This window comes from Miniopterus natalensis, chromosome 16, assembly GCF_054644295.1.
Source record: "Miniopterus natalensis isolate mMinNat1 chromosome 16, mMinNat1.hap1, whole genome shotgun sequence".
NCBI lineage: Eukaryota > Metazoa > Chordata > Mammalia > Chiroptera > Miniopteridae > Miniopterus > Miniopterus natalensis.
This window is the reverse complement of record NC_142096.1, coordinates 44,545,981-44,558,696: the sequence shown is the minus strand read 5'-3', so window position 1 is coordinate 44,558,696 and position 12,716 is coordinate 44,545,981. Positions and strand designations below refer to the sequence as shown.

Below are 12,716 nucleotides of genomic sequence, written 5' to 3'. Positions count from 1 at the left end.
CCTGTGTCTTTTGATTGGAGCATTTAATCCATTTATATTTAAGGTTATTATTGATAGGTACTTATCGACTGCCATTTTATTTTTTTTAATAATTTATTGATTTAGAGAGAGAGAGGAAGGGGAGAAAGAGAGAGAGGGAAAAACATCAATTTGTTGTTCCACTTATTTATGCATTTATTAGTTGATTCTTGTATGTGCTCTGGCAAGGGATTGAACCCACAACGTTGGTGTATTGGGTCAATGCTCTAATCAACTGAGCTGTTTTGCCAAGGTGCCATTTTATTTTTTTATGCCTGTGTTTCTCTTTCTCTCTATTTCAACTTCTTACAGCAGTCCCTTTAACATTTCCTGCAATGCTGGTTTCGTGGTAATAAACTCCTTTAGTCTTGTTTTGTCTGGGAAGCTCTTTATTTCACCATCTATTTTGAATGATAGCCTTGCTGGATAGAGTAGTCTTGGTTTCAGATCCTTGCTTTTGATTAACTTGAATACTTCATGCCATTCCCTTCTGGCCTGTAGAGTTTCTGATGAGAAATCAGCTGACAGCCTTATGGGAGCTCTTTTGTAGGTAACCGCTTGCTTTTCTCTTGCTGCCTTTAAGATTCTCTCTTTGGCCCGGCCGGACGTGGCTCAGCAGTTGAGCGTCAACCTAGGATCCAGGCGATGGAGGTTTGATTGCCGGTCAGGGCACGTGCACGAGTTGCGGGCTGCAGCCGATCAATGACTCTCTCATCATTGGTGTTTCTATCTCTCCCTCTTCTTTCCTCTCTCTGAAGTCAATAAAGATATATTAAAAAAAAAAAAAAAAAAAAAAAGATTCTCTCTTTGTCTTGAATTTTTGGCATTTTAATTATGACATGTCTGGGTGTGGGCCTCTTTGGGTTCTTCTTGCTTGAGACTCTCCGTGCCTCCTGAACATGTGTGATGTTTTCCTTGACCAGGTTAGGGAAGTTTTCTGCCATTATTTCTTCAAACAGGTTCTCTAACCCTTGCTTACTTAAGACCTCTTCTGGCACTCCTGTGATGCAAATATTGTTATGTTTCATGTTGTCCCACAGCTCCCTTAGACTCTCCTCTTGTTTTTTAATTGTTTTTTCTTCTTGATTCTCTGATTGAGTGATTTTTTCTACCATGTCTTCTAATTCACTGATCTGATCCTCATCTTACCCTAATATTCTGTTCTTTCCTTCCAATGTATTCTTTATTTCTACTATGTCATTCTTAATTCCCTTCATAGTTTCCATATCTTTTCTTATGCTGTTGAGCATTCTTATGATCAGTATTCTGAACTCTGTATCTGATAGATTGTTTATCTCCATTTCATTTAGCTCTTTTTCTGGAGACTTCTTTTGTTCTTTCATTTGGGGCTTGTATTTTTGTCTCCATGTTTTGGCTGCCTGTTTGGGTTTGTTTCTGTGTATTATGTAGATCTGCTAAGACTCCCAGTATTTTGGATGGTCTCTAGTGCAGACCTATGTCAGACGTTTGTGACTGGCCTTGAGTACCCCGTTTGAAGCTTTCCACACTCCACAGCCTGTAGTTATCTCTGCTGGGGCTGTGTGTGTTTGGACAGGACCACGATATGCACCAAGGTCTCCTTTTCCAAGCCCTGGGTCCAGAAGCAAATCAGGCAAAGATTCAAAGCACCCAGAGGCTGTTATTCAGTCTCTTAAGGAGCCTCAGGCTGTAGAAACTCCATAGGGTGGGGTGAGAGGTTTTTCATTGGGTGGGCCAATTGCTTCCTTCCCTTGCAAAAGCTTCTTGGAAGGTAAATGTCTGCCTGAGAAAGATGTCCTCTGCAGTATGGGAGAATGACTCAGCACAGGAGTCCAGAGGGGTGCCCTCTGATCTCTATCTCCAGGGCCCACAGCCCTAGTTTCTCCTCACACAGCTGCAGTCCACTCTGCCCTCCCTCCTGCTGGAGCCCAAGGTGAGTGGCTACACACGAAACTTTGTGTGTTGGCTCTTTAAGAAGGAGCCTGTATTTCTAGCCATCTCTTCCTGGTATACAGAAACCCTGCTGCTTTTCACAGCCAGATCTTATGTGGGCACGTTTCTAAGTTCTGGTGCTCTGCACTAGAGAGCCCAACCTGGGGTTTAGATCCCACAGTCCTTGGTGGGAACCCCCCAGAGCTGAGATCTCCCTCCGGATCTTCAGCTGCTGCCTGTGGGAGCCCAGCCAGCCTTCTTGCACCTCCGCACTTCCTACCTGTCTCTATGGGGTCTCCCCTTTTCCTCCTTGGTTATGATGGTGCTCCCCAGCTCATCCTCATTTGGCAGTTGATTATTCAGGGTGGTTTTTCTACAGTTTAGTTGTCATTCCGGCTTGATCCCAGGAGAGTGTCGGTGTAGCTTCCTCTCAACACGCGCCATCTTAGAATCCTGGAAGAGCAGCATTTTTGAAAATTCATTTGAAGTGGATTGTTTTGTATGATTGATTATATTTTTCTACATACTTTAACTTTTTCTTGAAATCTCTGCAGTCTTATTTTGTTACACAGCTTATAAAGTTTCTGTGATATTCACTAAACTATAAGGCGCGTAATAGTTCCCTTTACAAACTTTCATCATTGTTTACTTGCCCTTTATTAATGAATTAGGAAAAGAATGGAGTCATTGAAACTATTGCTTTTATTTATTTCATTGTCACTTGGTAATGTGAGATATTATATTATAAAATTGATGTTATTATAACAAAGTAATAAAAATAAGCAGTTTCAAGTCATTTGAATAAGTAGTGGAAACTGAACCATCTGAGTCAAATGGTTTAAAGCTCTTCAGAAATATTTATTACTGTTGTGAGTTACAGTAAACGCCTAATTTATTCTCCAGGCTCCGGAATGTGTACATTACTAACTAGTTTCTCCCTCTTCTACACTATCTTTTTATCCTAGAGTCCACCTTATTTCCATTCAGTAACTTGCTTATCTTGTCATTTCACTGTCCAGAAGTGAGAGTCTTTCCCATAAGTCTTTCTAATAAGCTCTCTGTACATCCCCGTAGTAGGAAACACACAGGAGGAATAAAAGGATGCTGATTGGATGAAGAAGAGCTCAGTCAGTCTACAGACACAGCCCCAGCATTCCAAGGTGTCCTTGTTCTGCCACACCCTCCCTGTTCCAATCCTACTACTGTGGAGTCAGTTCTGAGGTCACATTCCTAAGGAAAAAATCATCTGCAATCAAAATACCCTTTAAAAGTCCTTTCATTACCAAGACTTGGGCCCTCATAGAATAGAAGCTGAGAATGAATATCTGCGTGTCTTTACACATCAGCTTTGGCCTCCCCCAGGGGTGAGCGTGGAAAGGGGCAGTGAGGTGGGCAGGTGTCAGGGCAAGCATAGGTGTACAGGACTTGTGTTTCCCACTCCTCTCTCTGCTGAGCCTGCTCCTCCAGTGACGCCAGATAACTGGAACACGATTCCCCTCCACTGCCTTCTTTCTGGGACCCTTCACTGCAGGTATCCAGTCAAGTCGTTGTCTCAGACAAGTGGGGCTGTTGCTGATCTGGACCAGCTTCGTGGGTCAGCTCTGCCTGTCCAGCTCCATCCTTAGGGAACCTCTGAGACCACTGTAGCTTCCCTGTGCTCTGCTTTAAACTCTGAAGGCCTGGGGAGCTTATGTCATACCTTTTATAGTTTCTTTCTGCCAGATGGCATTGTATCCTAATCATGAGCCTTTTTCCCCAAACTTGGATATAAGTGCCCTGAGGGAGGGAACACATCTTAATATATCTTTGCCAGCCGCACGTCTGAGTGCGTGGGCAGGTGTCCTGTAAGCACCTGCTTGATGGTTTCAGAGGCAAAGGAAAAAGTTAAAACCTCTCGGGAAAACTGCAACTTTATTTTCCAAACAAGGTTTAATCTACTAATAGACTTTCTGTAATACAATGAAACCTTGGCTAAAATAAACCATCATCTCTAGTTAGTTGTAAATTTTTTTATGACTCAACTTTCAAATAGCAAAGTATAGATAAATAAACTTACTAAGGATTTAATAAAACAGACTAAAATAAAACCCTTCCAAGTAAATTCCCTGGGGGCAGTGCAAGTTCATGTCCGTCTGGGCCTCGGCTCAGTCTGTGCTGTCATGGGAGGGTCAGTCTATAGGACAGTCATGCTGAGTCAGGGAGGGAGACTGAATTGCCAAAGGAAAATTAAATTATCTTCCCTGTATTTCCCAAGGCAGGAAAATATACAATTATATTTTTAAGATGCTTAGGACACATATATACTTCAAAAGAGATTTCTGAATAATTTATTCTTAGTTAACCAAAAACGACACATAGACTATCCCTTTTCTGAGCAAAATATCAATACTTTCTATATATAGTGTGTGTGTGTGTATGTGTATGTTTGTGTGTGTGTGTACACACATATTTATTCAGCAACATTAAATAAACACCTGTTATGAGCCATACTTTATACTAGGCATATGTGACATTGAAAATTTTGATACATGGAATAATTAGACCTCATAATCAACTAGTGATTTTGATACAAATACAGTTGTCCAGTTAATAAAACTTGTTTGTTTTCTGATCTTTCTTAGACTGATATGAAAACCAAAGGAAGTTTATTTTGGGTTTTAGACCATACTAAAACTTCATTTGGGAGACGGAAGTTAAAGAAGTGGGTGACTCAACCACTCCTTAAATTAAGGTAAAGAGAAAATTTGTGTGTGTGTGTGTTTAATCTGAAATTATATAAAGTTGTGAAATTAAAGGTATGCTGACCTCATTAAAACCAAGATTACCATGACTTAAAAGAACAGTTTTTTGGTTTGATTCATTTGTTTTTTCTTTTATTCAAAATATTACAGATGTCCCCTTTCCTTCCGATTGACCCCTTCCACCCTCCCCCACCCACCTCACCAGTTCCTCACCACACTATTGCCTGTCTCCTTGGGTTATGCATATATGCATATAAATTCTTTGGTTAGTCTCTTGCCTCCCCACTCATCCAACCCCTCCTTACCTCTGAGATTCCTCAGTCTGATCCATGCTTCCATGTCATTGAATCATTTCTGTCCATCAGTTTATTAAGTTCTTTAGATTCCATGTATAAGTAAGATCATGTGATGTTTGTCTTTCTCTGCCTGGCTTATTTCGTTTAACATAATATTCTCCAGGTCCATCCATACTGTCCCAAAGGGTATGAGATCCTTCTTTACAGCTGCATAGTATTTCATGGTATATATGTCCCACAGTTTTTTATCCACTCATCGACTGATGGGCACTTGGGCTGTTTCCAGATCTTAGCTATTGTAAATTGCGCTGTTATGAACACAGGGGTGCATATATTCTTTCTGATTAGTGTTTCAAGATTCTTAGGATATATTTCTACAAGTGGGATCACAGGGTCAAAAGGCAGTTCCATTTTTAATTTTTTGAGGAACCTCCATACTGTTTTCCTTAGTGGTTGCACCAGTCTGCACTCCCCCCAGCAGTGTCCTAAGGTTCCCCTTTCCCCACACCCTCGCCAGCACAAGTTGTTTATTGATTTACTGATGGCAGCCATTCTTACAGGTGTGAATTGATACCTCATTGTGGTTTTAATTTGCATCTCTCTGATGATTAGCCATGTTGAGCATTTTCTCATGTGCTTCTTGGCTATCTGCATGTCCTCTTTGGAGAAGTGTCTATTCGGGTCCTTTGCCCATTTCTTAATTGGGTTGTTTGTCTTCCTCTTGCTGAGTAGTATGAGTTCTTTGTACGCTTTGGAAATTAGCTCCTTATCAGATGCATCCCTGGCAAATGTGTTCTCCAGACCGTGGGGTTCCTTTGTATTTTGAGGCTGTTTTCTTTTGCTGTGCAGAAGCTTTTCAGTTTGAAGTATTCCCATATGTTTATTTTTTCTTTTGTTTCTCTTGCCCAAGGAGATGTATCAGTGAAAATTCCACAATGTGAGATGCCTGTGACTTTACTGCTTATTTTTTCTTCCAGGAATTTTATGGTTTCGCAACTTACATTTAAGTCTTATCCATTTTGAATTTTTTCTTGTATATGGTGTAAGTTGGTGGTCTAGTTTCATTTATTTGTAGCTACCTGTCCAATTTCCCCCGCACCATTTATTGAAGAGGCTCTTTATTTACTCCATTGTATGCTCTTGATTCCTTTGTCAAATATTAATTGATCATAATTGCATGGGTCTGTTTCTGGGGTCTGTGTTCTATTCCAGTGATCTCTATGTCTGTTGTTGTACTAATACCAGACTGTATTCATTACCATGGTTTATAGTACAGTGTGATATCCAGTGAAGTGATGCCTCCTATTCTGTTCTTCTTTCTTAAGATGACTAGGCTGTTCGTGGTCTTTTTTTGTTCCATATAAATTTTTGGACTATTTGTTCTAGCTCTGTGAAATACAGTGTTCCATTGAATCTGTAGATTGCTTTGGGTAGTATGGACGTTTTAATGATGTCAATTCTTCCAATCCATGAGCATGGTATATTTTTCCACTTTATATCTTCCTCTGTTTCTTTTTTCAGTGTCATGTAGTTTTCTGAGTACAGGTCTTTTATATCCTTGGTTAAGTTTATTCCTAGGTATCTTATTTTTTTAGGTGCAATGGTAAATGGTATTGTTTTTTCAGTTTCTCTTTCTGAGAGTTCATTATTGGTGTATAAAAATGCCCTCGATTTCCAGATGTTAATTTTGTATCCAGCAACCTTGCTGAATTCATTCTCAAATCTAGTAGTACTTTGATGGAGTCTTTACGGTTTTCTATGTACAAGTCATGTCATCTGCAAATAATGACAGTTTTACTTCCTTCTTTCCAATTTGGATGCCTTTTATGTTTCCTTCCTGTATGATGGCTGTGGCTAGGATTTCCAGTACTATGTGGAGTAAGAGTGGTGAAAGTGGACACCCCTGTCTTGTTCCTGTTCTTAGGGGAAATGATTTTAGTTTTTGCCCATTGAGTATGATGTTGGCTGTAAGTTTGTCACATATGGCCTTTGTTATGTTGAGGTATGATCCCTCTATTCCCACTTTGCGAGAGTGTTTATCAGAAATGGGTACTGGATTTTGTCAGATGCTTTCTCTGCATCTATTAATGTGATCATATGATTGTTGTCCTTCATTTTGTTTATATGATATATCACATTTATTGATCAGCAGATACTATACCAGCCTTGCATCCCTGGAATAACCCCACTTGGTCGTGGTGTATGATTTTTTAATGCATTGCTGGATCTGGTTTGCTAGTATTTTGTTGAGGATTTTAGCATCTATGTTCATCAGGGATATTGGCCTGTAATTTTCTTTCTTTGTAGTATCTTTATCTGGTTTGGGGATTAGGGTGATGCTGGCCTCATAAAAAGAGTTTGGGAGTCATCCCTCCTCTCAAATTTTCTGGAATAGTTTGAGGACAATAGATGTTAATTCTTCTTTGAATGTTTGGTAAAACTTGCTTATAAATCCATCTGGTCCAGGACTTTTGTTTGCTGATAGCTTTTTGATTACTGCTTCAATTTCATTACTTGTTATCGACCTATTCAGGTTTTCTGCTTTTTCCTGATTCAGCTTTGGAAGGTGTATGCTTCTAGGAATTTGTCCATTTCACCTATATTGTCCAGTTTGTTAGCATATTATGGCTCATAGTATTTTCTTGTGATCCTTTGTATTTCTGTTGGGTCAGTTGTTATATCGCCTCTTTCATTTCTGATTTTATTTATTTGGGTCCTCTCTCTTTGTTTCTTGGTGAGTCTGGCTAAAGGTGCATCAATCTTATTTATCTTTCCAATGAACCAGCTCTTGGTTTCATTGATTTGGATTTTTTTTGTATTTTTTTTTAGTCTCTAGTTCATTAATTTCTGTTCTGATCTTTATTATTTCCTTCCTTCTACATAGGGCTTTTCTTGCTGCTCCCTCTCTAATTCTTTTAGCTGTGTTGATAGTTTATTACAGCTTTTTCTTGCTTCCTGAGGTCTGCATGTACTGCTATGAACTTTCCTCTCAGGACTGCTGTAACTGTGCCCCATAGATTTGGGGTTGTTGTCTGTTCATTTTCATGTTTTCCCAGGAAGTGTTTGATTTCTCCCTTGATCTCATTGGTAACCCAGTCATTGTTTAATATCATGCTATTTAGCTTCTGTGTGTTTGAATATTTTTGATTTTAGAATGGTTGATTTCCCCTTTCTTGCCATCATGATCCAAGAAGATGCTTGATATGATTTCCATCTTCTTGAACTTGTAGAGACTTGTTTTGTGCCCTAACATGTGGTCTATTTCTGAGACTGTTCCATGTGCACTTGAGAAGAATGTGTATTCTGCTTCGTTGGGATGAAATGTTCTATAAATGTCAATTAAACCAATTAGACCTAGTGAGTCATTTAAGGCCTATGTTTCCCTGTTGATTTTTTGTCCTGATGATCTGTCCAGTGATGACATTTGGGTGTTAAAGTCCCCCAATGTGACTGTGTTGTTGTCAATCTCCCTCTTAAAGTCCACCAAGAAATTTTTTATATATTTAGATGATCCTATATTGGGTGCATATATATTTATAAGGGTTATTTCCTCCTGTTGGATAGATCCCATTAGTATTATGTAGTGACCGTCTTTGTCTCTTGTGATGGTCTTTATTTTGAAGTCTATTTTGTCAGAAATAAGTATTGCTACTCCAGATTTTTTTTGTGTGTGTCCATTTGCATGAAGTATTTTTTTTCCATTCCTTCACTTTCAGCCTGTGTGAATCTTTTGCTCTCAGGTGGGTCTCTTGTAGGCAGCATACATTTGCGTCCTGTTTTCCTATCCATTCAACTACCCTATGTCTTTTGATTGGAGCATTTATTCCGTTTACATATAAGGTTACTATTGATATAAACTTATTTAATGACATTTCCCCCTTTATGCTGATATACCTTTCTCTCACTATTCCTTCTTTTTCTTAGAGCAGTCCTTTAAGCGTTTCTTGCAATGCTGGTTTCGTGGAACTGAACTCCTTTAGCCTTTTTTTGTCGGGGAAGCTTTTTATTTCACCTTCAATTTTAAATGATAGCCTTCTGGATAAAGCAGTCTTGGTTGCAGGTTCTTGCTTTTCATTATTTTGAGAACTTCATGCCACTCCCTTCTGGCCTGAAGTATTTCTGTTAAGTAATCTGCTGTCAGCCTTATGGAGTTTCCCTTGTAGTTTAGGGATTGCCTCTCTCTTGCAGCCCTTAGGATTCTCTCTTTGTCCTTGACATTTACCATTTTAATTATGATGTGTTTTTCAGTAGGTCTCTTTGGGCTCCTTTTGTTTGGAACCCACTGTGCTTTCTGAATTTGTGTGGCTTCTCCCTCGCCAGCCTAGGGAAGTTTTCTGTTATTATTTCCTCCAAAAAGTTCTCTATCCCTTGCTTTGTTTCCTCTCACTGTGTTACCCCTGTGATATGAATGTTGTTACGTTTCATATTGTCCCAAAGCTCCCTTAGACTGTCCTCAGGCTTTTTAAGTTTTTTTTCTTTTTGCTGCTTTGATTGGGTGGTTATTTGTACCTTATTTTCTGTCACTTACTCTGTTCTCCTCTTCATTGAGCCTCTTTTTAATTCCTTCCAGCAATTCTTGATGTCAGATACAGCATTCTTCATTTCTTCCTGGTTCTTATTTATGATATCTAGCTCTTTTTTCATGTTTTCACTAAGTTCCTGGACCTTTTCATGAATTGTCTTGTTCTCATTAATTTCCTTGAGCATCTTTATAATCATTACTCTGAACTCTATTTCTGATCACTTGCTTAATTCAGTCTCGTCAAGGTCTTTATCTGGCAATCTTTTCTTTAGTTTGGGGGTTCTTTGTCTTCCCATTTAGGTGACTCTTAGTGTTTGTATCTGTTTATTAGATATATTTGCTGTCTCCCAGTCTTGTGGGGTGGGATTTTGTAGTGTATGTCCAGTGGAGCCCAGAGGTACGTTTTCCTTATTCTTCTGAGCTGTTAGCTCTAGTTGTATCCCTGTTGTGGGTGTACCTTTTGTGGGTTTTTTGGGTTCTCCTGTTGTGGTTGTGTCTAGATTGTTGTTGACCAGTCCTTGGAAGGACTCTCCTCTCAGGTTTGCTAACTGTGTGTCTCAGCCCCAACCACATCGTGTGATCTGTTACACGGGTGCTGGCAAGGCAGGACAGTACACCCCCAACTGCCAGGAAACAAACAGTATCTTACAAAATATCCTCACAATCAATGAAAACATCCCAAGTGAAAGTAGAATTGGGAGAGTGAAAGGAGAACACAAATGCTAATGCAAAAAAAAAAAAATAAAGAGAAAGAAAAAATACAGTGAGAGAGAGGAAAAAGAATATTATTGCTAATAGTATCAAAAAAGAAAAAAATAATAATAATAGAAAGTGAAAAATAGAGAAGCTACTGGGAGATAAAAGGGGCAGAGAAAAGATTATGAACAAAGGGCAAACAAATAGACAGGAAGACAGAAGGGAGAAAAACAAAGAAGAAAGAAAGAAGACAAAAGTTATTCCAGTGGAAAGAGAAGAGGGAGAGATGGAGCCTGGGCAGGGAGGGAGGGAGACCAATTAGAGTTTTGGGGGGAGCAATATAGAAAAGCAGTGAATTTATTGGTTATAATGATAATGTCCCAGCAGGGAATGTCAAGAAAATCTTCATGATAGAACAAAAGACAAAAGAAAGCAAAAAAAAAAAAAAAAAAACAAGGAAAGCTAAACAAAATATTTTAATTAATTTAAATTTTAAAATTAAAAAAATTAGAAATCTAAAAAGAAAAAATTTGTTCTTTTCTCTCTTTTTTCTAAAAAAAATAAATAAATAAGTCAGGTGAGTTTCTTCCGGGCAGCTTGTGTTGTCTGCGGGTCACTGTTTTGTTTCTCCTGGGAGGTGCTTGTGTCTCAGCCAATGTGAGGAGCGTCCAGGTTTGGCTCTGGTGTCCTCAGGTAGATGGTTGATCTGAGGCTCTCCGCGGGCCACCTCCTCTTGTCAGCTATTTGCCTCCCCCTTGTAGTGGCCTGGTCTTGCTCCAGAGTCTAGTCTTCAGGGTGCAGGGTGGCTAGTGAAGCTCAGGGTGTCACCCCCCTTAGAGGTGTCGCTGTCAGGCTCACTGTGGGGAAGTTAGTCTCTGCTCCACAGCCAGCTCCTCAGCCCTACCCTGTCTTCTGATTCTAGGTCCTCAGGCTCTGTCCTGCTGCAGCTTCAGATTGACTTCAGCCTGTTGCCTTTTCTGTCTGGGCCGTTTCAGCAGCCTGGGCTCAGTGGGTTTGATTAAAAAATTCCAGTGAGCACTTTGCCTGCCCAGCTCTCAGAAGGAGTTTTAAGATTTCCTCCAGTTCCCAAACAATAGTCCCTGAGAGTCTTATTCTTGTATTGTTGTCCTGTGAGCTGATCTCCCTTCCCCCTCAGGACTCTGCCCTGCTGGGGATACCTGGGGCCTCAGTGAGCTGAACCAGCCCCTTTCCTACTGGGGGCGGTGCTCCCGGCTGCAGGAAAGGTAGTTGTCCTCCGTCCGCCCCTCCTTCCCCAGTTCGTTTTGGCTAAAAGCACAGGGCACTTACTTCAAACTCTCCACAATGCTGACACAAGTCCCAGCTTTTGCTGGTCTGTCTCCCCAGTGCAAGCCAGGAAGGTGGACACCTGTTGAGCAGTGAAAAATTCAGAAGCGCACAAAGCAACACAGAGTGAGAGAACCCACCCTGCAAGGTCCCGTCGCCCCCGAGCCTTGGTACCAAGCAGAAGGGGTCTCAAGGTCAGCCTCACTCCCCTGTAGCTGCCCTGCACAGCTGATCTCAGTAAAGCTGGGGCAGCTCCTTGAGCTCTACCCCAGCTCCCCACAGAGCAGGTCAAAAAACCCTGGCAGCTCTGGGAGCTGGGGTCCTGATTTGCCCTTCTGTCAGCTCTGGACCCTCTCTGGCGGCAGGAGGGCTCTCATTTCCTTCCCCACACCGCACAGATCAAATGCTTTCTGGGGTTCTACACCATGCCTTACGGGAAGGCAGAGAGTCCCTGTATGTGGCTGCTCAGTGCAGCCCTCCAGCCCCTTCTATTTGGGAGTCACACACTGTGGGACGACGGCCTTTCCCACAGGCAGCAGCCGGGGTGAAAGAGACCTGTGCCGTCTGCAGCATTAGGGGCATGTTTTCACTGGGAGGCGCAGTCCCCTCCTTACAGGCACATTGTTCCCCTGGCTCCCTCTGCCCTCCACGCGGGCCACTCCTTCCCTTCTCCTCTGCTCCGGGTTTGAGATCCCAGCTTTTGGATGCCAGTCCACAGTGTCAAGGGGAGGGAGCTTTGCAGCCCCAACCCTCGGGGTTCAGAGCCCAACAAAGGCTTCAGGGGGACTCCCCCTTTCTACGCCCCCGTCTCTTACCAGACTCTGTGTTGTTTCTTCAGGGCTCCCTCCTTGAAATATATCCACTCAGGTATATTTCTCTGCTTTTTCCAAGCTGGTTACGCAGTATTTTAGTGGTAAATCAAGTCCATGGCTGGGAGTAAGGGCGCTCTGCTTCTTGTCACAGTGCCACCATCTTCCTTGCTCAAAAGAACACAGTTTTAAATTGGGGAAGATTTTCTTTTGTATCTGGCAGTAGACTGTCAATACTGTGAGAAGTTTCCTTTCCCCAGGAACGAGCCTGTTTGCGGATTGGAAGACATGGGGTTTCTGGCGGAAAGTGGGTTATGCACTTAGTTTGATCATCAGCAGTGTAAGTGGGTGTTTGGAGAGATGTGGCGCTGCCTTCTGTAGAGGGCTCTGCGGGCTGGGCTGAGGGGTTGGCAGCCAG

General features: G+C 41.4%; 1 protein-coding gene across 1 annotated transcript in view; it reads left to right on the top strand.

Annotated features, from left to right (window-relative positions):
- Positions 1 to 12,716, top strand: part of LOC148091381 (DNA mismatch repair protein Msh3-like) — a 153,059-nt gene that overhangs the window by 47,831 nt on the left and 92,512 nt on the right. The window contains exon 12 of the mRNA XM_087825587.1: positions 4,551 to 4,660. Coding sequence (XP_087681713.1) covers positions 4,551 to 4,660 — 110 coding nt within the window. The remainder of the gene's footprint in view (positions 1 to 4,550; positions 4,661 to 12,716) is intronic.